Source organism: Chinchilla lanigera, unplaced genomic scaffold (assembly GCF_000276665.1).
Source record: "Chinchilla lanigera isolate Chin_1 unplaced genomic scaffold, ChiLan1.0 scaffold00047, whole genome shotgun sequence".
In the NCBI taxonomy this organism is placed as follows: Eukaryota; Metazoa; Chordata; class Mammalia; order Rodentia; family Chinchillidae; genus Chinchilla; species Chinchilla lanigera.
This window is the reverse complement of record NW_004955448.1, coordinates 6736030-6761098: the sequence shown is the minus strand read 5'-3', so window position 1 is coordinate 6761098 and position 25069 is coordinate 6736030. Positions and strand designations below refer to the sequence as shown.

Genomic DNA, 25069 nt, shown 5'->3' with positions numbered 1-25069 from the left:
AACTCATGACCTCACACTTGCCAGGCAGGCGCTGTGCCGCTGAGCTAAATCCCTAGCCCATTTACCTTTATGGTTATTATTCTCTTTTCTGACATTTATTTCATATTCCTTTTAATAGGATGTTTTCTTAGTCCCTTAAAATGTGATTTGTCTTAACATGTGTGTCACATGATGTAAAGCTATATCTTTGACCATTAACTGACTTCACAGTGTCATCCGTGGTCTCCTGATGAGAAACAGAAGTATTTTGGAAAGGCTCTTAACAATGGACAACAAAGAACATACCAGTAATGTTTTGATTAATCTGCAGTGGGGACTGCACTGTTTGCAGTGGGGTAATTGATACAGAAATAAATACGCAGTGCAGGAGTTAGGTGAACAGTGCCGTCACCAGGAGCACATCAGGTATAATCTTGAGTTTTATTAGAATTATTTATCCACTTTGGAAAACTAAGTGGTGTCCAGAGACATAGAGACCGTGCACATTTTGTGGTCAGCTCTTGCAGACATTTGTCGACTTCCATCAGGCTACATGTTAGGAAACTGATGCTCAGAGTCCCTGTTATTCCTAGAAGTTACTAGTTCTATCTCCTGTCTTAGCCCTAGAGATCTCTGAAAGGGGTTATCTTGTCTTAGGATCACTCTTGCTTTGCATAATACATCACCTTTTGCATGTAGGTTCTTATAGCGGACACAAAAAGGAATTTGGGGCTCGTGTTAAGATAAGTAACATCAGGTCATGTTGAAAGGAATCCATAGGTGATGCTGTATGGAATATTCTTGGAGAGCCTTTGCAGGGTCTTGCATCGAGGCCAAATCAAGTTGTCATTAGAACTGGCAGCACTGACGGCTTTAGCGTGAAGGTAAACAGTTTGCCACAAGTCCCATTATTAGATTATGGTGTTCAAATTCAGACTCGTCGGACTCTAAAATCCACTGTTTTTCTACTATTGTGACATGGTGATGCGTTACACAGATTTATCTCTTTGAAAGCAAGAAGAAATGAGGTTAGTTTTAAGTTTTAAAATAGCTTCAAGACCCACAGAAGTTCTGCAGAGAGGCGCTATGGTGAATTGCCCTGACGCTGAATTGGCGTTCGGGAGCTGGGAAACCAGAGCTGTGGACAGAGAGCTGGTGTCTCCCAGAGGGGTCCCCGGGAGCATGTTAGATATGCAGCTCCTCAGCCCTGCTAGGAAGCTCAGTTGGACTCTGTATCTCAACAAGATCCTCAGGTGATTGTGAGCAGCACTGCTGTGAGAGACCAGCGCGCTTGAGTGTAAATTCTCTAAGTGAAGCATTAGTCTCTGTTCTCCGAGAAACAAGAGCAAGAAGGATAGGGCTATGGGGAAGGGGACTGTTTCTCACCAAATGAAATGTGAACTGTACAGCTAATGACAAGGACTGTGAACCACGTCTCCATGCTCTGATTCCCAAGTAGGAGATTTGAGGGCTACAAATGCCTAGGTAATTTTATTTGTAGAATGGGCGTAAAAATGGGAACCTCTATGTTTAAAACATAGAAAGATTCAGTTAAGGAAAGAGACAGTATCCTGGTTTGCAGCAATGCCTAGACATTGGAGCTAACCAGGGTTTAAGAAGCGGTCTGATAAGGAATTCTATGCAGAACCCATAGCTGGGCTTGGGGACATTTGTGAAATCTCTGACAGTGTTATTCCAGACACACTGTACATTTGTGCATTCTCTTCCTTACAGCATCCTTGTTTTTTCTTGTGCTGTTACTCCTTTTCCCTTTGCAATCCCCGGACTAAAATCACTTTCTCTTTGCAGATGAGAAGTAAGTGGTGCATATTGATACCAAGCAGCTTGCGGCAGGGTTAATTCTAAAGCTAGAATTTTGCTATTCCATCTCAACTGGCCTCTATGATCTGAGCTAAGTGTTATGAAACGTTAGGTGGATTTTCTGTGGGATAAATTTGAAATCTCTGCATTTTCTGATTATCAGAAATGGTGAGCTCTTTGTAATACCAGAGTATTGTGACATGACATTTTTTTTTTTTTTTTTTTTTTTTTGCATGGAAGGGTTCCAAGCACTCCGTGCACTGACCCAGTGAGTGGGGAAGTATCGCTGTGGAGCTGTTGTGGGCCCGAGGGTCCTGGGCGCTGGGCCTGGGTCCCTAGCATTGAGGGCAGCAGGGCTCTGGGAGGCTGGGCTGTCCCTGCCTGGTCGCATCCAGCTGACTTTTTTGTGTGTGTCTTCATAACGAATAAATGATTATTAACTCTCTGTGGGGACCAGGTGTTGAACTTTACAAGTAGCATTTAGGTAAGCAACAATTTTCACTATGTGATACTTTGTGGTCTGCTAAAGTTTTGACCCCATGAATCTGAAGGACAGAACATTTTTTTCATTTCTTTGGATACAAGTTTTAAAGTTGCTGCTCTGTAAAACCACAGATGAATGGAATGGATTCATGGAAGCTCACTGCTACAGCAGCCCTTCCGTGTGTCTGCGAGAACATAGATGGTAGCGAATAGATCACTGTCAAAGATGTCAGTCAGCGACAGGGGGATTGTTTTTTCAAGGACAAATACTTAGTCTTAACTTCTCAACTTGCAGCCTGTGTTTGGAACCTTGTTTTGTAGGTTTTCTTCTTGCTTGAGCCCCTGAGAATCTGTGTGGGAGATAATGTTTCATATGTCTCTTATTTTGATATCTAATTATCTTTTTGATTTTTTCTCCCTTACCATTTCTCCTAAATTTTATAAATCAGTGCAGACAGTTAATATCTAGCAACCATAGGTACTATATTTCTGATATTAGTAATATAAATATTTTTCTTGGCTAGAGAACAAGTTCTGCATAAATCATAGTACTAAATTATTTCTAAATTAGATTAATTTATATAAAGTGGTAAAATGCCATTATTAGTTTTCTATTTTATTAACTTAGTATTCATGGAAGAAATTCTTTCTTCTTTTCTCCAAGGTCTTTAACAAAATCAGCCATTGTAACCATTTCATGCTAGTTGCATGTGAATGAGGGAGACTAATGAAGCAAAAAATTAAAATACTTTTGATGTTTTAATATTAATCATTAATCTATACTTCAAAGTTATTTCTCTCATTGATAAATTTATTGCTTTAAAAAGTATTTCCTAATGTCTTCTTAAGCTTTTGAAATTCTTATTACTTGAACAACATCAGTGAACAGGAATTTGGGAAGTAAAATCAATTTAATTATTGGCAGAAGGCTTATTATCTATTGCTATCAGGCATTTCACTGCTGTGTATATATAGACTTTTTTTAAAGCTAGGAAACTTAGGGCATTTTGAATATACATTCACTTTTAAGAGAGTATGTATTTGCTCTGAATATTTTAGAAAGTGGTTATAATACTCATATTCATTTTTCTAATAACAATCCCCAAAATTTTTATATAGAATTTTCAAGACTGAGAGAGACCTCAGGATACTTGCAGTAGCCATTTTCTTGAGCTCCTTTCTAACAGGTTAGCTGTTGAGAACAGGGAACATAACTTTAAGGCCTGGCAGATGAAGGATGCCCAGTAAGTATTCGGTGAATGAATTAGTAACCTCCTACTTTTTATCAGTGAGAGTCCCCCCCAGGCCTAGACAGGTTAAGAGCTGAGCCTAAGATGAGTCTAGTTTAACTATTCATGTGTGGTGGAGCCCAGATCCCTGGCTGCTGTGAGTACAGTGTGGTCTGCATCGTGCTGTACTGTGTGCCCACATTCACGACCTCATAAGATTCTGTAATCTCTTTCCTAGCAAAGCGGCTTGCTGATTTCCAGGTGCTGGTGACACTACCCATCATCTGTTCCTATCCTTCCTAACTTAAGCCCTTGTACCCCTAGTTTGAACAAGGGGTGTTGCTCCCTTTTTTCCTCACTGCTTTAAATAGCTTGACCTAGGTTCTTGCAAAGGATTTAGCATTTAGCCAGCTGGAAATGGCCCCTATCTATATAGAGCAGTTTTACTTCTGTTGTACCCTCTGTTGTACCTCCTTATCTGTGTAGAGCAGTTTTACCTCTGTGCTACCCTCTTCCTTCCCTTTTCTTCCCTCTGGGATCACACAGGGCCTTTATGTTAGGATAACTTTTACCCAATTTGCTGTATCATTGTGTACTTGAATACCCTCTTTCTGTACACATATGTGCATGCACTCGTGTCTACACACATGCACAAATACACACTTTTTCAATCATTTGAGAATAACTTGCATATCTTGTGGCCTTTTGCTCTGAAGTACCTCAGAGTATATTCTTTAAAACAGGAATATTTTATTTTATTTACTTATTTTAATTAATTAAGTTTATTGGTACATTTTAGGTATACATAACGATCACATTCATCATAGGGAATTTGTGACTCTGTATGATAAAACTTGATTTGTTCTTTTCCCATTCCCCAATCCTCCTTTCACTCCCTTTTCCCCTCCTTATTTACAAAACCTTTGTTGACATTTTTTTCCCTTTCTTCTTTCCCCACTCCTTCTTCCCTAGCTCACCTTCCCATTTGAACATTTTCTTCCTATTTTACAATATCCAATACACATTTTGATCCTTATTTACAGTTTCAGTTTCACTAACCAGAGAAACAATACAGTATTTATACATGTGTGTCTGATTTATTTCACTTAAGAGTATGGTATTAAGGTGCATCCATTTATTTAGCAATAGCTCAAGTTTATCATTCTTTGTGGCACAGTAATACTCCATTATATAAAAAAACCCCATACCTTCCTTATCCATTTATCAGTTGATGGGCATTTTGGCTGTTTCCAAGATTTAGCTATTATAAACTGTACCACTATAAGCATGGGTGTGCATATATTGCTGTGGTATGATGCTTTTACTTTTTTCTAGAAGATATCAAGAAGGGAATAGCTGGGTTGAATGGAACCTATGGTTTTAGTTTTCTGAGGAATCTCCACACTGATTTCCACAGTCTACACTCCTACTAACAGTGGAGAAGAGTTCCTTTTTCCCCAGACCCCGACCCACATTTGTAATTGGTTGATTGTTTGATGAGAGCCATTCTTTCTGGGGTGAGATGGAATCTCAGTGTTGTTTTAATTTGCATCTCTGGAGTGACCAGTGAAGTTGAACATTTTTTCATATAGTTATTTGCTGCTTCTATTTCTTCATCTGAGAAGTGTCTGTTAGTTTCAGATGCCCATTTTTGGATTGGGTCTTTAAATTTTGGAGGTCTGATTTTTTTGTGTTCTTTATATATTCTAGATAGCAATCCTTTGTCTGAGCAACAGCTGGCAAGAATTTTTTCCCACATTGTGGCTTGTCTGTTGGTGGTTTTTCTTGCTGTGCAGAAGCTTTTTAATAAGATGATTCTTTGTGAGAGTCCTGTGTGCTTGGGGTTTTGTTAGTGAAGTCTTTGCCTACCCAAATGTATTCCGGAGTTCTACCTACTCTGTTTTCCAGCAGATTTACTGTTTCTGGTCTTTTAGTTTTAAAAGATTTTATTTCTCAACTGGTGCCTACAAGGAAACAGGCCTAGGATAACAAAAGCAACAAATACAGAGTTAATGTTAAGGCTTCAAAAATCCTACCAAGTTCTTCAGGTTAGAGACCTCGTGTGTGTGTGTGTGTGTGTGTGTGTGTGTGTGTGTGTGTGTGTTGTCCTAGAAGGGCCCTCTGTTTGGTTTAATGTCTTCCTGTTGCTCTCTTGATAGTCGTTGGGCCAGAGACTTTTGAATACGTTCATGAAAGAATTGTTGTAGTTGAAGAAACAGGTTTAGATTAAAATGGCTAGGGTTGAGTTGCTGAGCTCCCTGGTGGAACCAAGATTTGGACTCAGTTCATTTTGATTCCATATTGAATGGTGTCATACCCCCTCCCACAACTCCATGCTCTGTAACTCTTGCCCCGCTGTGCTTAATTATTTCTAGAGTTGGAACTGACCCATCTTTTTTTTTTCCTAATGAATTCTGGCTTCTCTTGATGGTGTAGACTTTCTCTGTCATAAGTCTCTGCACTGAAGTACTCACTAAGAGGACATTTGGAAAACTTTAATAAGTAATCACATCTATCTTAAGGGAAATGTCAGTGAGTAGCTTCAGTGTTAATCATCTTCCCGGTCAATAGAGAAAGGACGATCAGTAGTCATTCCCTTAATTACTCCTGCATGGTCCAGAATTCCAGCAACTGCTAATCTTTCTGCACCTGGCTTTCTGCACCCGGAGTGCCTGTGTTCCTCTGGGGTCTAGATCCTTCTTCACACCCAAGGTCTTCCTGGAGTTAGGGCACTACGTGGAATTTGAGTTTCTGAGTTCAGGCGGGCCTTCCCACTCTCAGACCTTTCTGGTGCTCGGTGCTTTTCTGATCCTTCCTGGGCCCTGGGGACACATCATTCGCTGACAAGAAACTCAGTGTCCTGATCTCGGGATTTACACTGTGGTTGTCCCAGTTACTGTGTGCTGTTCTCAGGTTGAGATCCTTCTAGGCAAAAGAAAAAGTCTACACACCAGGGCTGTCAAGGAGAAAGTAGTATAACGTCAGCAGGAAGGCTAAAGAAGTGAAGTGGTTTGGTTTGGAGGAGACCCTGCAAAAGGTAACTGTGTGAGAAGGCGCTACTGAAGCTGTGGAGAACAGCTGCCTTTTACTTTGTCAATGAGAGAACAGAGCTAAGTTTTCATTTCTGTAGAGTAATTTAAGCTAGGGATTTAGGCTGTTGCAGTAGCACTGTGAGCTATGTCATCCTGACAAGTGTCACCAGAAGAGTCAGTACAATCTCTTTTCTTCATTTTCTTCTCGAGGGGTGATGTCTCTCTTCCTATTTCATTTAAGGACATTCTTCCTCCAGAGGTCATAGCTTGTTATTAATTTTTTTTCTTGCTCTTGTACTGGGGATGGAACCCAACCCAAGGTTTTCATACTGAGCTATATCCTGGCCCTTTAAAAACATTTCTTTTTGAGACAGGGTCTTGTGAAGTTGCCAGATTGCCCAGATTAGACCTGAACCTGCAGTTCTCTTTCCTCAGCCTCTCTGAGTGCTGGGGTCACAGGTGTGTGCCGCATGTCTGGCTGTGTTTTATTATTAGGATATTTCTCTAGACTGAATGGGATTGGGTTTTTTGGTGTTTTTTTTGTCTGTTTGTTTTGTCGTAGTTTTGTTTTTTGAGACAGGGTCTCACTCTGCAGTTCATTCTGGCCTTGAACTCACCACACAGCCCAGGTTAGCTTTAAACTTGTGGTGATCCTCCTATGGGGTTGGATTTCGAGAAGAGAACATTTTTCCTCTAGCCCTGCAGATGTCTGTGGTCATCCAGTCCCGTGAAGACCTGTCCTGTTCTCAGGAGGATCTGTGATCCGCTGCACAGAGGGAGAAAGCCCTGAAGTTTGCTGGGGTGGGAGGGACCCCATTGCTCTTCCTCAGCTAGGCCTTGGGCTTGGCTGACCTGGAGAGACTTTTCAGAGATGTGGCTGCTGTCTCTTTCACCTGTCTTTTCTCTTTTTGTCTTTTAAGACAGGGCCTTTTGTGTAGTTTAGGCTGGCCTGGACTCACTGTGTAACCCAGGCAGGCCTCAACTCACAGCGATGCTCCTGCCTCAGCCTCCCTCGTGCCTGTTAGGATTACAGATGTGCACCATCATGCCCAGCAAAGTCTGGACTTTTATGGATATTGACTTTGTATTCCAGGGATCTGGGCTGCTTCCAGCTCCTTTCGTAGTAAGTAGAGCTTTATCACAAGGTGAGGTTGTTTAATAATCTAGAATCTCCCTGCCTGCCATGGTTAATTTTGTGTTCGCATTCCTTATGGACCAGTTTGCATGTGCACATATTTACCTGTGTTATCAGTGTTATCAGACACAGAGGTTTGCCTTATGATGACCTTGTGTGTCTCCTATTTGAATGCTCATAATATAATTCTTATTTGACTGGCTGTAAACCAAGACATGCCTGGGCAGATAGCATCGTTTACCTTTTATGAAGCTCAGAGGTGTCAGATGGAGGCATGGTAAGATGTCCTGTTTTATCAGTTGTCTTCAAGTGTGGTTATTCTGCAAGCAGATTGTCCTCCTTTAGCTAGAGAGCTGGAGGACACATGCGCTGAGGAGTGTTCTGGGCTTTCACATTCCCGTGTCCAACTGCTGCTCCCAAGAGAGGAGGAAAGGGGTTCCCTATGAAGGGGAAAATTGCATCCTGAGTGTAATGGCGCGGGTTTGAATAAATAACCACTTAAGCTTTGAGACTCTTGTGAATGTTTTGGCCTGGAGGGTAGACATTTGTTTTATATGTCATTGTCAACAACCAGTAGAGCGTCCCATGTGCCTACCTATCTCTGGTTAATTCCGCTCTGCTAATGGCATAATTAATACTGATGGAAGTTATCCAAACAGTGGGTCCTGATTTACCAAGTCCAGGTACTTCTTTATACCTGGATATGAGTTCACAAACCCCAAATGTCAGCTGACTTTTCACATTTCTCGACTTTTCCCCAGAGGCTGTTCAAGTGCTTTCTGGGCTCACTGGCTGTAAGCTGCTGGGTCCCTTACAGGACCTGTGGGTAAAATCTTGCCAGTGAGATCTCCATTGTTTTCACGGTTTGCTCAGGCTGAAATCCAAGGTTGAGCCTATCCAGGACTTTATCTTGAATTATGTTGACACCTTCATCACTGACGGTGATGTGCCTGGGAATTTTTATGCTACCTATAAAATTTATAGTGACATGATCGACAGTCAGATCTTTCAAACAAATCCTGAAAAAATTTACTTCAAAGCCAAGCATCTTGAAGAGGAGATCGATAAATCATCAATGAAACATCATTTCAAAGAGGCACTTGGTCTAAACAGTGGCTCGTCTCTGTCCTGTGAAACATAGCGGAATTAAATATGCATAATGCTCAGTTTGTTTGGGGATTCAGATGCTTAAAATCGTGTAGCAGTTACTGTCCACTGATGCATGTCAGGTTCTTAATGTAGGAGACATCCGAACTGGTTTATCTGACAAGGATATGTGATCCACAGGACATGTTCTGTGATACCAGAATATGTAGTTATGTTTCCCCAGTGATAAAACAGCACTGGTAAGCCTGCTGTGTGAGCAAAGTCTCACGTTAGCCATTCTCAGCCTTTGTTCAGGAAGCCTCCGGTCTTCATCTGCTTTCAGCTGAACCTTTGGGGGTGCCCTGAGCTTGCAGCTGGAAGTGTTTGGTTGTCCTGTGTTGTTTTGTTGTCCAGCCATTAATTGCTCCTGGCATTATACATGGTAGCTGTACTTGGGGGGAAAGAACACTGGGATTAAATCAGAAACCCCAGTTTCAGCTAATTTTCCTCCCAGGGCCTTTTTTTAAAAATAATTGTGGGCAAGTCATGGAGAGTTCCTGAGGCTTAGCATCCTTACCTACAGTAGCAAGACGATTTCTTCAGATAGATGTGGGTAGGTGTGAGCAAGTTCATTTGATGGACGTGTTCCTAAAAGGCGTTTGTAAAGAATAGAGTACAAGTACCAGGCAGGAGTGATGACCGCAGTTCTTACTGTCGCTAAGCACTTTGGTGTATTGCATATACTTTTGCTAGTGGAACACTAACTTTTTCTTTGCAAATGAGCTTACAGTAGTATTCCAGTTGTCCAGGGCTTACTGCAAAAATTCTAGCAATTTTCTGGGATGGTACTGACAGGGAATTCTGAGCTTCATCTAATAGTGATTTCCTCAAAAGGCCAAAGGTTTGTACTGTGCTGGTTTTCTTTAAATTGATGATCTATGATGATCTATGATTCCTGTTCTCACTCATCCATTTCCAAGCTTGCAATGACTATAGCTTTAATCTAATGAGTTGAGTCCATTTTTAAATATAAACTGAGAGCAGATTTCCTGTCTATCTCATGGATTATTCATAGTCACCCAGGGGCTTGGGTTGCTAACCTTTCAGTTAGCTCTTTTCTTTTTTAAACTCCTTGTGATGTGCACAGGCCACGGAATGGGATGATACTGTGCCTTGCTCACAGGTAGATATTACTCAGGATAGCTCATTAGCGCAGACGGCTCTGAGTGGTCAGGGGCTTGTTGAAGGACTGGCAGCCAGTGTCCCGAGGATGATCTGGAAGAACATCATTCTAGGGACTAAGCAAGGGGCTTCAGACAGGTAGTTCAGTGGTAGGTGCCGCTGTCTTATGGAAGGAAATGTACTTACTTACCCTGGAAATATCTCCCAGGAGGCTCCACGTGGGGATTTCTCTGCATCTAGCTCTATAGGTTTATGCATATATTGGAAAATTCTGTTGTGACTTCATGTTAATATAGCTGCATTGATGATTTTCATTATATAATATATATTGAGAACTTTGGCTTTTATGTATGGTTGCAGGAAGGTTTATTTTGGCTAACAGTTTTGGAGCTTTCTGTTCATGGTTGGTTTACCTGTTGTTTTTGGGCTGTGGTGAGTCAGAACATCATGGTGGAAGTGTGTGGCAGAGGAAGCTGCATAGTCCATGGGGTTCAGGAAGCAAAACAGAGAAGAGGGGCCAGGACCCCAGCATCCTCTTGGAGGGCAGGCCTCCAAAGACCTAAGCTCCTCCCCTGGGCCCTTCTTCCCCACCTGGAGAACTTCGGGCTGAGAACCCATCTCCCACACCTGGGCCTGGGGGACAGTGAAGATCCAGACCTGACTCTAGGGTCGGACTGTGGGGCTGCAGAGCCACGGCCTGTCACTCACTTGCGGAGTGTCTCAGAGAACTAACCTAATCTCTCTGTGTCTCAGCTTTCACATCTGAAGCTGTGGACAGGATTGTACCTAACTCACCAATCACTAAGGGCATTCTAAGCATGAGCTAAGGTACACACAAGGCTAGGAACAGTGTCTGGAACACAGTAGGAGCTGTAGAAGACTTCACAATTCTCAGTGAGCTCTCCATCACTACAGGACACTGAGGGGATGAGGTTATCGTCTCTCTAGCTGAGTATTACTATACTGTCTATACTTTTATAAAGTATAGACAGTATATTGATGTAAAAGAAATACTGCTCATTCTAAAAAAGTATTGTGTGGTAAAATATGCAGAAAATAAAATACCTAGAGATAATTATTAATAACCTTTCCCATATAGTTTTATAATATTTATTCTGTGTATGTATATGCATGTTTTACACAAATAAAATCATGTTGTGTGTACAGTCTGTATCCCCTTTTTTAACTAGGTGTGTCAAATATTCTCCAGGTAACTGCAGCATCTTACAGACCTGGTTAATGGTTAGATAGTATTCCAAAGTGTGCATGTATAGTTTATTTAATCTTTCCTTTATTGATAGGCATGTATGTATTTATTTATTTTTATAGCAAATATCATGTACCTAGATTTTATTTCTGATTATTTCCGAGAGCGTTCTATTCCAGCTGTAATAATTATTAACTAAAATTAGTATAATCATTATTATAAATCTTGCAGCATCTTGCCTGACAACTTTTCATTAAACATGCTATAATTTATGCTCTCCATTTAGTCTCCTAGCGGTATGTGAATTTCCTGTGAAATCCATCCCTCGCCTCACTACCTTTGTTTTGAGCAAAGTGCCAGAGGACCGCCTTAGGAGAGTGTGGCCAGGCGTGACCTGGAGACTGTCTGGTTGAGCTGTTGCCTTATACTAGTTTTGTATTTCTTTGTATCTTGTGATTAAAAACTGTACTGATGCTTAAAAAATGGAGTAGATAATTTGGAGTTATAGCTTTACAGACTGTTTTTCTTATAAACATCTCTGGCTTTCTTTTTTTTTTTAATGCCAGAGACACTAACAACTTCTGGCTTTATGTGGGAATATTCTCCTACTGAGATAAATAAGAGGAATTCTGAAGTTCAGCTGAAAACGCTGTAGATGTTTCCCATGACCTGAAGCATGGAGCCAGTGGGAAGAGCCTGGCCTGGCATCAGCTTCCATCAGCGCTTTGTGATCTTGGACACTTTGTCTGACTTGAATATCAGTCTTGCCTGTGAAACGTTAATCCTGATTTCTTATTGCAGCATTTTTATAAAGCTATGAGAAGATGATGATTTTGTAGAAGTGCTTGATGAGTGGGAGCTTTTATAAGAATCACCTCATATGCTGACATGGCGGCCATGTTTGTGTCAGGTTTTGTGGCTGGGCCTGGGAGTCCCAGGAGTTGATACAGTCTGTGTTTTCACTCTGAGTTGATTTCAGTTTAGAGTCTTTCAGTGGTGAGGTTGAGAGGGGAGAGTGTAGGACAGACCTCTTTCATTTGAGACTTGACTGAAGTTATGCCAAACCGGTGATTGGGGGAGTCATTCGCTTGCTTCCTTAGCTTCTATTTATTCAACATTTACTTGTTCAGACACTGGTGCCAGAGCCCTCTGCTGGCTCATTAACTCCTCAGAAATAAGGTACAATTCCCACGTGATGATGTTTAGTCTTAGGAATTTAGAGAGAGTCACTCATAAGGATTGTCAGATTTAACAAATAATACAGGAAATATTACATGGGACATACTTACACTAGAAAGTTGTTTGTTATTTCCGTGAAATTCAAAATTATCCTTACCCATTGCTTCCCCAAGATGGCAGTGAGTTAGGGAAAAGTCCAGGATTTATGCTTTGATCTATTTTCTTTCAAAGCCCTTGCTTTTTTCTTTTTCTTTTACTATATGATGTTTCCTAGAGAAATCAGAAAGAGAATTAAGGTGTAAAAGATGAGGAAAATATAGTCAGGTCGACTTTGAGGTTCTTCACTCACTGTAAATTTAAAATTGAATTTGGACATGCTTTTCTCTCTCACCTGATTGGTGAAGATAACTGTATGTTAGATCTAATGATTAAAAATAGAGGAGCCTAACTAGCGTCTGCAAGCTACTTACTATATGCCAAATATTGTGCTAGAACTAATCTGGAGAAAGCTCCAACTTTTCAAATGAGAGTTACAGTTCAGAAGTTTAAATTCTGAGGCCGCCTGGGTATTGAAGTGGTCTTCCAGAGGAAGCACCACTGCTCAAAGCTTGTTGGCCTCATCTTGGCATTATATAAAACCTTCTGTTGGGAGAATACTAGGAAGTGATTAGGGAGGTGTGGTTATTAGGAAGATCTGTCCCTGCTGACTTTAGGGTAGGTGTTTAAGTTTTGTGAGTCTTTTAATGGGCTGGATAGACCATTTATTGCAGCTGAAGAATTGGGTATTTAATATTTATTATTATTATTTTTTTTTTTTGGTTTTTCTCCGGTACCGGGAACCGAACTCATGACCTTGCGCTTGCCAGGCAGGCGCTTTTGCCGCTGAGCTAAATCCCCAGCCCCCTAGGTATTTAATAAAGAGTAGATATTTATGGGTCCCAAAAGTTGATCTTTGTGGTCAGACTCATGGGCCGTGCCTGCCTTGTGAAGCCACCCAGTGCTCACCCAAGATATGTGAGTGGCTTGGCCCTCAGCGGTACAGGGGACCCATTCAGGTATAATCCTGCCCTGTGTTGTGCTGTTGAGCTCCGTGTTCAGTCCTGCATGGCAGCCTTTTCAGGGAGGAGCTGGAGATACTTCAAACGCTAGAGGACTGGAGAAGGATGAAGAAAGAAAAAGACTTCCTGTGGGTAAAGTGAGTGATAAACGGTTTCTTTTCTTGCCCTCTCTTGATCGTCCCTTGCAGTGGCACCTCAAAATTGGATTGGCTGCAGCGTGTTTGGAAGGAATGTCTTAGAAGACCTTCCTTGGGAGAACTTTGGTCTTCACCTCTTACTTGGATTGAGTGGAGATTAGCCCAAAGATACCTTTGGCTTTCTGGAACCCTATGATTCCGGGCAGCCAAAGGAACTAGAAATTCATTTCTGGATATTCATGACGTGTTATGGAAACACCATTGTCTTTTTATACAAGATTTCCTGGGAGTAGTAAACATTTTAATTATTTAACAGGAGTCATTATGTCTGAGAGATCTCTAATTTCGGGGTGCCACCGTATGCCCAAACTACAGGTTAGTTTGTACAATCAAGTCCACTGTTTTTCTGGGTGGGTATAAGGAATCTCAAGACTAAGAATAGTAATGATGCATAACGTTATGAGTCCAAGCACTTTATGCATACTAAATTCTTGCAATAACATTTTGAAGTTATCCTGTTGGGATGTCCGTTGTATAAGGAAACCAAGGAGCAGAGAATTTGAGTAATTTGTCCAGCTACACAGCCCTTTGGTGGCAGTGAGAGGATTTGATCCCAAGAAGGTAGATTTCTGAGAGTTATTTTGTGTGGCTGTGTGTGCCAGTCATGCAGGTTTCTAAGACCTAAATGGCTATGTTGTACGGCTCTGTGTGTGTCATATAGATTCAGTCTTGCAAGAAAGCTGTTCTGATTGTGTACAAAGGACACCTTTAACATTTGAGTTTCTCAGAAGCATTTCAGAGTACATAGTGGAGTTTGGAAATGGGGGGGATGTGGTATGCGCATTGCGAACAGGTGCGTGGGGCTTGGGGTAGAGCTTGTACGCTGGCGTCAAGCCATCGGCAGTCTGGGTGGGGTGGCCCGGTGGGAAGGGTGCAGAGAGGCTGAAACTGGCCTGAGCCGAATGGTCGATGCTGGGAGTTCTCGGGGACACAGGAGAGTTGGGGAAAGTGGGGGAAAAGAAAATGGCGAGAAGGGGTGGGATTTGAAGTTGATTTCTGGGAGCAGCGGAGTTGACGCTTAGAAAGGCGAGCCCTAGTTACAGTGTTTATATGCGAGATGACAGTGAATTGCCTTGAGATACCTGTGCGTCTCTCTACCTGTCTCTTTAAAGAAGTTGATTAGATTTGCAAATAGTGCTTTTATATGTGTTGCTGAAAATTGTACTATGATAATATGCTGGTTCATTCACTAAAAGTGGACTCTTTCAGACCCATTCATGCTGTTTACCTTGCTCACAGACATGCACTTCTTTTTCCTGAGAAGTAGCCTTCACTGCTTAAGTATTTTGAAACTGTCCCTACATTTCCTTCTAAATTGGAAGCATTCCAGTCTGTCCTATGATCACTGCTACGTTTGTATGTGAAGTAAGGACAGAAAATAAGGAATAACCTCAACACTTTCAGTAAATAGGCATGTCACCTGACTGGCAGCAGAGTAGCCTATAGTGCAGAAAACTGCACGCAGCTCATTTCTTAATGGGTCCTGTTTGCCTCTGGTGGAGGGATGTTTGCTTCGGAGGCACGTGTGCCTCTATGTGTCTCAGGGTGTGTGCTTGTGCAGCTTTTGCATTCAGCCTGCGTCACTCCTCCGGTAATCAGTATTTCTCAGTGACCCCCGTAGGTGAAGAGGGCTTCTTTGATGGTTAAAGACCCACTCTTCCCAGACATTAAATTTGCATAATGCCTCGAGGGCGCTGAGCGCTGCTCTAGCATGCAAGTCTCATATCCAAAGTAGCCACGGCGCCTGCATTCCCACAACAGCAGCAGCCCTGAGCAGATGCTTCCAGTGTGCTTATCTGCCTGTGCTTCTCACTTTGGGACAAAGTTCTGTAATCACATCTCATGGATTTCTTTTCTCCATACTGTAAAGCCTGGATTGTGAAGATCTCATCATGCTACGAAAGGAGGCATGAGCCAAGTTCTGGGGGCTGCTAAGGATTTCTTTGCCTTCCCCCTTCCCCTTTCTGGAGATGTGTATGAGAAAAAGGCTTTGCCTTTAGAGAAATTTTACTGCTCTGGCCAATAATGTGTAGCATTATTAAATTTAATGGCAGACCTTGAAGTGTATAAAAACTTAAGTCCAGAAAAAGGTAAGACTCATACTACTAATTTTAAGGTAAGTGTAATAGTTATAGAAAAAGATGGTAAGCATTTCTTTTTTATTTCGTGTTTCGTTGAGATTTATTTGCATTCTTAACAATATATTTGAGATATATTTCAATATGGAATAAAAAGGTAATGCAATATTGTGATTAGGTAAAGTGGGCTTACTTGTAAATGTATATTTTTATAATGGCAGAATACGCATGCTGACACATTGAAAGGACATGATTATAATAAAGTAGTCAGTAAGAAAATAATTTATATTCATAGGTAATTAGCGAAGAACACAGACATGCTTAGAAATGTCATTTGTCTGACACTTAGAAGCAGTGGGTTTTAATTTAAACATGATCAAGTCTTACTCACTTTGAATAATGATGAATAAAGTTATATCTTAACTTTCTGCAGTGATCTAGACAGAATGATTCCTGATTTGTTTCAATTAAAGATAGTCACAGCTAGTGCACATAATTGGCTTTATAAAATGGAATGGCATGAGTATTCAGCACAGATAAAATGGAGGCAGAATCCGTGTATCATGTTCTCAGAGCCTATCTGTCAGTTCCAGGAGCATGAGGGAAACATTCTAAAGTATGAGTTAAGAGATCAGAAATTTAAAATATATGGAGATTGTTCTTGAATTCTAAGAAATGTGCTTGCCTGGTCAGACAGAATACATGACATGTCAAGAAATGTCTTCTAAACTTATCCTCAAGCTGAAATTCATCTGTCATTTCAGGCTATCCATGTGCATTGACTCAAATGTAACTTTATCACATCAGAGCTCGATCTGAGAGCCTGTCTGGATTGTTGCTAGTTTATGGTATCGACTTCAGTGTGGCATGCTCATAGTGTCAGCAGTGAGACTTGCTTTTTTTATTCAGAAATAGAGTTGTATCATGATTGAGCTTTCTTGAATATGTCTGGATTTTTCCAAGCCTGGGAAGGAGGTTTTATACAGAGAGAAGATAAGATTTGGTGTACTCCATATGCAGCCTGTCAGAGTGATTCTCATTTCAAATTTGTCTTTGAGTATGTCTTGGAACTCTTTTGTTTACAGGATGTAGGAGTAAACTGAATTGCGTAACATGCTGTCAGGATTGTCTGTATACATCATGGAAGTAATGATGAAAGTGACTTCTGTTACTTTCATCACAAAAAAGACGGTATTTAAGATTGAAGTTAAAATAAAGTTCCAATTCTTAAATAGTATGGAAATCTGGAATAATTTTTCTAGTCATACAAGCTTTTAGCATTGACTCATGTATCTTGTTCAAAGTAGGTGTTTTCACATACAGATGATTTTACTAGAGTTTTTAAAATTAAGCATATAGTTCATATTTTACTTAAAAGATTTTTGGATTTGCTTTAATTACTTATTTTGCTGAATGAAAAATTTTCTTTACTGACTGTCCATGTTAGTTTTAAAATTATCTCAGTTGGCAGCAAGACCATGTTTCGAGAGATACTTCTTATGAATTTCAGATCAGTTTTAAGAGGGACATCTTAAATTATGTGGAGTGTGTCAGATTATTAGATTCTGAATTCTCATGCAGTCAAAGTTGCATTATTAAACAGTGGCATTAATGGAAGTAGTTTCAATAGGCAGGATTTTGAAGCGGAGAAATGTTCATTCAGAGACAGGAAGACCAGAGAAGAGATACCAGAGTTTTGGTGGCATATCCTTACTCTCCAAACTGTCTTAAGTGTAAAATATACATTTGATCCTGCATTTTATGTTTATATATATATATCTAGGAAATTCCTGTTGCAGTTATTATTTGTTTTAAAATTCAGCATAACATACTAAATCTCATGAGCTAGAATTGGAGAACTGTCTCAGTGACTCAACAGGGACAGAAGGTAAGAATTTGAGCTGTAACATAAAATCAGAAAACGGGGCAAGCTTGAGGCATCTAAGGCACATGTTTTTATAATCTTGTTATGTCTATGAATTTCAACTTCCTTTTTGTTAAAAAAAACAAAGAGCACTGCCACTTCTTTGCTTACCTGGAAGCTGTGAAAAGAGTCACTGGTATACGTTTCTGAGAGCATTTGGGAGACGGAAAGGGAAAAGCACTATAGAAATGTAGGGTGATGTGGACTGAGAAATAAGGATCAGGTACATTTCACCTATTTTAATTGAAAAGCAATTGTATTGTTCTAGGGTGCCAAGTAGCAGCACTCTGACCTAGCACTTTGCTACCATCTGCTGCTAGTTTTCCTCCTGGCTTACATGCCAGCCGTGTGCTGTATGCCTTATGGAAGGGCAGATGCCACTGTAGGAGTGAGTCCTAGATTTCTAGAGCAGGGAGAAGCCACAACAATCTCATTCTTGTATAACGAGAAGAAAAACTAGGCACAGGGATGCTGAACAGTTTTCTTGAAGTCTTGGAGCAGATCTGAGGCCAGAATCAAGCCTTCTGTTCCCAGATCATGGGGCTGGACAGACCTTCTTCAGTTGTCTCAATTTTTGATTTTAGGAGACACAAAATATTGATACTTGTGATTTCATTTATGTTATGTCACTTAAATTCTTTGTACAAAGCTGCTTTTTAGGGAGGGATAGTTGAGCTTGTTGTGGATTTCCTCAATCCTACTAGTTAATTGGTATAGTCAATAGAGATGCTGTGCAATACAGACATAGGGAGTACTTTATAAGGGGCTAGTTAGGAATATACAGGTATTTACCTCTCAGTAACTCCCAGTCTGGTGCACAAACATGCTGATATGACTATAATCCTGTGGTCGGAGGGATCCAGGGCTCTCCGGAGCATGGAGCAGTCAGCATAGGATTTCCGGAGGTAGCATTTGAACAGATCCTTGAAGGATGAGGAGGGTTGCATTAGGTGGGTAAAGAAGGATGAACAAATAGGCAACGGCCTGGTGTTCTAAAAAGACCTAGTACTCAAAGTGAAGGGATTTGGATGTTATTGAAAAAGACAGCAGAGGCTTTTGAGCTGGTGAGAGGTAAATTAGGCTCTAGTCTGAGAAACATCTCTCTGATAGCAATTTAGAGACTGATGGTGGGAAGGGTGCGGCTGGAACCAGGGAGACCAGAAGGCAGCTGCAGTGAGGAGGTAAGAAAATGATAATCCCAGTAGGAGTTTGTCAGCTAAGTGAACTCTTACGAGGAAACACTGGTTTGAAGTCTGCATCAGTGTCCCTTGCTCCGATCCGTCTGCCTTAGAATTTGCACTGCTTCTTCCTCTGCATGCACTTGTCTAGCCGCTGCCTTGCATCTGGAATAGACCAGCTGTACGAAGGTAACTTCCTGACCAGAAAGTTAACGTGTTTGTGACCTTTCATTCACAAGACAAAATTCTGCTTAATGATGAGTATCCCCGTTCCTCCTTTCCAACGGGCAAAAAGTGATTTCCCCTAAAAGCTGAGAGTGCTCCTCCTCAGGAGGCAGGGTTTAGGTTTGAATGCTGTCATACTGTTTGCAAAAGCAGCCCAAATATAACAGGGTAGGGAAGTCCGTGGCATTTCTCATTTAGCTGTGCTAACGGTGGCTATTTCCATATTTAATGAAGACAATGATGTCCGGAATGTTGCATGCTTTATTCTTTTTTTTTTTTTTTTGGTTTTTCTCCGGTACCGGGAACCGAACTCACGACCTTGCGCTTGCCAGGCAGGCGCTTTTACCGCTGAGCTAAATCCCCAGCCCTGCATGCTTTATTCTGTCTCCAGATCTGTTAGTCTATTTCTGAACTATCTGTGAGGGCAGATTCTTTCTCCTTGTTCTTAATAAAAAGACCTTTGACTCATTTCATGTATTTTCTACTCTGGCAGAATTTTAGAATTGCTTGTCTAGTTCCAAATATAATCCAGTTGGGATTTTTTGTTGGAATCGTGTTGCATTTACAGAATAGCTGAGGAGAAGTGCCAACTAGAGCACTGATTGAGTCCTCTTTCAGAAACATTTATGGGATTCATCATATTTTAGGTTTTCTCAAGTCAGTAGAGATTTAGGGCTTGTCACATTTCTTGTTAGGGTTAATTTTATGGTTTTTACTTGGTATAACTTCTTTGCATTATATTTTCTCCATCATCAACAACAACAAACAACGTGTAAATTTTAAACACAATAACAGAACGTGTAACACAAGCATAGCTGTCCCTCTTAGTCCTCTTGATCTTTTTCTCAAATAAACTACTTTAAACTTATCTACTGTCACTTTGCGTAGGTTCCTTTGCTGTGTTTAAATGATGTACGTATACTGCTACTTACTGTCTTCTCAGATTTTTGTATTATCTGTGGGTTTTCTTCTATGGTAGATGAAGAATTAGCTCACTTGTACTGTACTGCTCCCGTGCCCCTTTCAGGTGCTTAATTGGTTACCTTTGTCACTTCAACAATTCATTTGTACTTTCTGGGGCACTGGTGATTAACCCAGGCCCTTGTGCATGCTAAGTTCCCCTCTACCACTGAGCTACAACTCCACCCCCCTCATTTATACTTTGTTGCATGCCCTTCCAACTAGAACACGGTACCTAATGACCACAGTACTCCTTTACCATTCTTTTAAAAAAAATCCCCACTAACTTATTTGATTATAATATTTTCCCGTTCTTTTTCACCACTCATAAGTAACCTTTCTATGCTTTGATATAGGTTGACTTAAAAGGCTTAATATCGAGAGAAAATTTATGTTATTATGACTATATACATTTGCATTACTAAGACTATATAAATGCTCACCAGAGCAAAGTAACTCGCTAAGTTATTTTAATTAAGGCTGCTGTCTCAGAGGATAGGATCTGAAGAAAAGGACAGAATTCAGATATTTCTATAGCAAATGTTGGGATCAGTTTCATTAGAAAAAACTAAACACCATTGTTAATGTTGAGAACTACTGATCTTTGTCAGAACTCTAGAAGGTGGGTGTAGTTGTTGATATCTCCGTTTTAGAGACGAAGATTTAAGGTGCAGAGGGAGCAAAGACTGTGCTCCAAGTCCTACTGTAATTGGTGGTGCTGACACGTTAATCCTGCTGGCTGACTTTGAAGTCTGGACTGGCAGTGATGTTCCCTCTCTTAGCATTATTACTACCTTGGAGGTGGTAGATTACAAAGGCAGGAAAAATCACCTGCCTTCTTTGTGGAAGAGTCTCTAGTGTCTCTATGAAAGCATCTCAGTTTAACTTCTCCTTCCTTCCGGGTGTGCCAACCCTCAACTGACAGGTTGCCATGGTGTTCCCTTGATAAAATGTGACTGCAGAGGAGTTCCTTTTGAGTGGGAGGCAGAGAGGCACACGGTGGGGTAGATCACTCCGGGCTGGCATAGGGAGGCGTTGGTAAGAATGGGTGGGGTCGTACCAGATCACACAGGCTTTTAAGATTCCTTCAGGAATTTGGGCTGTGTCTGAGGAATAAGAGAGAGAAAATGGTATGCTTTGGAATAAAAAGTTGATATAGAAGCAGGATTTCAGGAAAAAGAGTTTACAAGTGCTGAGAAAAGCAGATTCAACAGTCAGAGGTAAAGGGTCCTGCAATCTACTTGAGAAAGGGGTTCAGGCATACCAAGGCCATGAACCCTGGTCATTGAGGTTTTGACAAATGATCCATTACTTCTCTAATTACATGTCAACAAAACAGAAGCTACCATGAGTGAGCTAGAGTTACTTCAGCTGTCTCTTTGAAGAAAGGTAAATGATGGCGTCTATTGATCTGTTTAAAGAACAAGTCATGGTTACAGATGTGTGTAACATTAGTTTTTGTCTAATCCAGTGATCTGTTGCTTCTTGCTTTTCCTTAAGACCTACGTAGTACCTGTGCTTTCAGGGAGGGTATATGAAGACAGAACCTGAGAGACTGTACTTAGCAGGTACCTCCCAACCCAGCGTAGATACAAAATCGGCAGAGAAAAGGAGGGACAAGTAAAAAGGCAATTTTAAGGGACAATTTTGTTATTTCTCTGACAGTTTCATTTTGCACATGTTTTTGTGTCTAACTGCATGCCTCTTCATTTATACTTTCTGTAATTTGATTGCCCAAATTATACCTGATGGCTTTGAAAATATTCAAACGATACTGATTTAAGTACTCAACGGAATCTGTCTGCACGTCTCTTACTCCTTATTCCTTGGACATAGGTGTGGTCAATATTGTCATGTGGATCCATATTCCTCTGGGAGCGTGTAACACGCACCCATGTTCATAAACACAGGGGAGTCAAGTCAGTAATTCAGGTCTCATATGGGAATTAAATTTTTGGGTACCAACAAAATAATGGAATACCAAATCATGTGGGAAGTTGTGTCTCCTACCTTTCTATTTCTGCATGAACTCGGATCCTAACTGGGCTTAGAATCTAAATGTCTCTCATATAGTGGATATTATACTGAACTTGAACTTTTGAGGCTAATATCTATGATTTTTATAACTACCTTATTTTTTGTTTTTTCTTTTTATGTATTCTTACTTACTCATTTCTTTTCTCAGGTTCTCATTGATGGCTTGAAAAAGTGAAACACCCATAGAATCACTTAGGAAAATGAGAGAAAGGAGGTGTGGGGAGCACCTGGAGTAGGAATGCCTACGTGTTAGTGCATGCGAGGGGGAGGAGTAACCTCTCAAGTTTCTCATTTATCTCTTCATTTTTAAAATAAGATGAAACTTTGCTTGGTCCGTCCTGTCCTTGTTTGATCATGGTAGATAATCACTCTCTGCTTATTTTCTACTCTCACTGTTTATCTACGGTTTTCTATCTCAAGACTGTGCATTTCCCCTTCTGAAGAAATGGTGAACAAAAGCCAAGTATGCACAGGTGGAGAAGAGGAGAATAAAATGAATGAAGCGTACAGCTCCCCACTTCTGCTGGTGCTTGCGCTTCTCACTTCTTCCAGGCCGGGCATCCACGCTTCTGTTCATTGTGATCTCTGCCCTACAAAGTCTTCTTCTTTATAGTTTTAGTCTTATTTTCCCCAGTTTTGCCACGCCATATTGTTTTTTTTCATAGAAAATAGCTAGGTATATGTGGTTTATAAAACTTCATGCAAATCCCTGGAGATAAGAGGTGGGGGTTGGTAGCAGCCTGGCTCCACCCTGAATTAGCCGTCAGGAACTTGGAGCCAGCTGTGGGCCCTTGTGTCGGGTGATGGGATATTTCCAAGATGCTTTTAGTGATTTTTTTGTCCCTCTAAACTCAGAGATGTGTCATTAATTTTGTCATAAAGGCACAGAAACATGGGTCTGTCAGACCCAAGTTTATCCTTTAGGATATTTCTATTGATGAATTATTAATTCTATGAGTTTTATTGTGTTTAGCAATGAGTACTTAACAGGAAGAAGTATCACCAAAATAAAGTAGTGAATTCCTAATATTTATTGAGTGTTTTTAACAAAGCATTAAAATGTTCAACATCAACTGATTTTTGGTATGAAACATCTAACAATTCTCACATGAACTACAATGAAAATACCAATAGCACATTGCAGAAAAAATAACCTTTACTTCAGTTTTCTCTTCTGCCCGTCTCACACATGATGACAGCACATTGCATGCACACATATTGCTTACACTACCAGCATAGGAGTTTTGCTTTCGTTACCTTTTTGTAGGACATACTTGATATCTCAGTGGGCTTGTCGTTTTGTCAGGAGGTTCTTCACTTGATCTTAGCCAAAAGGCCGAGAAGTGATAGGAGGTTCTTATTATATTATACAGTACGTAGTTAACAGGAACCTAAAATACCAATAAAGTATTAAATTCTCAATATGTACTGTACATTTAGAATAGATATCAACATTTTCATGTCAGCTGTGTCTGCATTCAAAATGTAAAAGATAGCATCAAAAATAAATTCCTGTATGAAGTACAATGAAAATACTAATAGAACTCTACAACAAAATAAGCTTTGCTTCAAATGTCACACCCAAGACGGTGTTAACACGACAACTGCATGTTCCATGCACACATCTTACCTACACTGCCAGCACATGTGCTTAGCTTTCCTTTCCTATGTGGCAGTCTTGTCTCTTCTCTTCTCTTGTTTTGTCAGGATCTTCCTATAATATTGTACAACATGCATTTGACATAGAAATAAGATATCACTAACATAAAATATCAAAAATGTAATGAGTGCTTAAAATGAAATCAACATTTTCACATTAGCAGTTTACTTGCTTGCAGAACCTAAAAGATAACATCAAAAATAAAGACCTATGTGAAGTCAATGTAAACACAAACAAAAGTCTACCACAGAAGTAATCTTTGCTTCAACTGTCTCAATCAAGGTAACCCTCACACATGGCAACTGCATGTTCTGTACACAACTATTGCTTAGCACATATGCTTTGTTTTTCTGTCCTTTCTTGCAGGACACAGTTGACATCTGTCTAGTTTTTCTGTTGTGGTAGGTCTCTGTGATGTTGCATCTGCCTCTTCAGCTCATCTCACTAGTGTGCCCCCCAATTTTTTTGCATAGTTCCCTGGAGAGGCGTTTTGTTTTTCCTCTGCTGTAAATGACCTCTTAGGAGTTCTAGTCGCGATCCTCTAAGAAAATTTCTCTGATATTTTGCACTTGTTATTTTCTTTGTGAACTCTTAAACTGTTTGTGCCACACATGTTTAGGAGCAAGTAAAACACAACCATTGGCCAACGCTTTGTGTTTCAAATGGCATAATAGTTGCTGTATAACGCATCAGTAACATCTACACCACCTTTGGTTTTGTTGTAGAAATTTTCCATCTCAGGCTTCCATTTTGTCAAGGTTTCGCTATTAATATTTTCCCATCGTGGTTACAATTTCTAATACTGAATGGCAGTGCTGGCATTCTGTATAATATGTTTCAACCCTGCCAAGACCCTCACTATTTTTTGGACACGTGTTTATTTTAAAAATATGGATTTTGTAGTGTCTTTTTTTTGAGACAGAGTCTTTCTTTGTGGTGCAGACTGGCTTTTTTGGGGGGGGTTTGTCTTTTTGAGACAGTTTCTCGCTATGCAGTTCAGGCTGGCCTTGAAGTCACTCTGTAGCCCAGGCTGGCTTCAAACTTGCAGTGCTCCTCCTGCCTCAGCCTCCTGAGTGCTGGGATTACAAGCATGCACCACCACACTTGGGTTGGATTTTGTAGGTTGTGGTGGAACATGCCTATAATCTCAGCACTCAGGAAGCTGAGGCAGGAGGCTCATAAATTTGAGGCTAGTCAGCAAGACCATGCTGCACCCCTGTTCCCCGAAGAAAAGGGGAAAAGAAGAAAATGATTTCATATATTTTGAAGAGAGTTGTGAGGATGGATGAGATGAGGTGTTCGACGCGTCCTTGCCAGTGCCGGGCACACCGGCCTTCCCTAAGCGTTGCATCTTTCCCCGTTGGTACCAGCCTGCTCCTTTCAGTACCTCTCTTCCGAAGGTGGTGCTCACCTTTTGTC

At 40.7% G+C, this 25069-nt stretch overlaps 1 protein-coding gene across 4 annotated transcripts in view; it reads left to right on the top strand.

The window, feature by feature from the left end:
- Window positions 1-25069, top strand: part of Plch1 (phospholipase C, eta 1) — a 226203-nt gene that overhangs the window by 53989 nt on the left and 147145 nt on the right. The window contains exon 1 of one of the 4 annotated variants that reach the window (XM_005393067.2): window positions 15250-15678. The exons of the other annotated variants lie outside the window; for them this stretch is intronic. Within the exon in view, the coding sequence (XP_005393124.1) occupies window positions 15636-15678 (43 nt within the window). The 5' untranslated portion in view covers window positions 15250-15635. Of the gene's footprint in view, window positions 1-15249; window positions 15679-25069 lie in introns of those variants that run through there. 4 annotated transcript variants of the gene reach the window in all.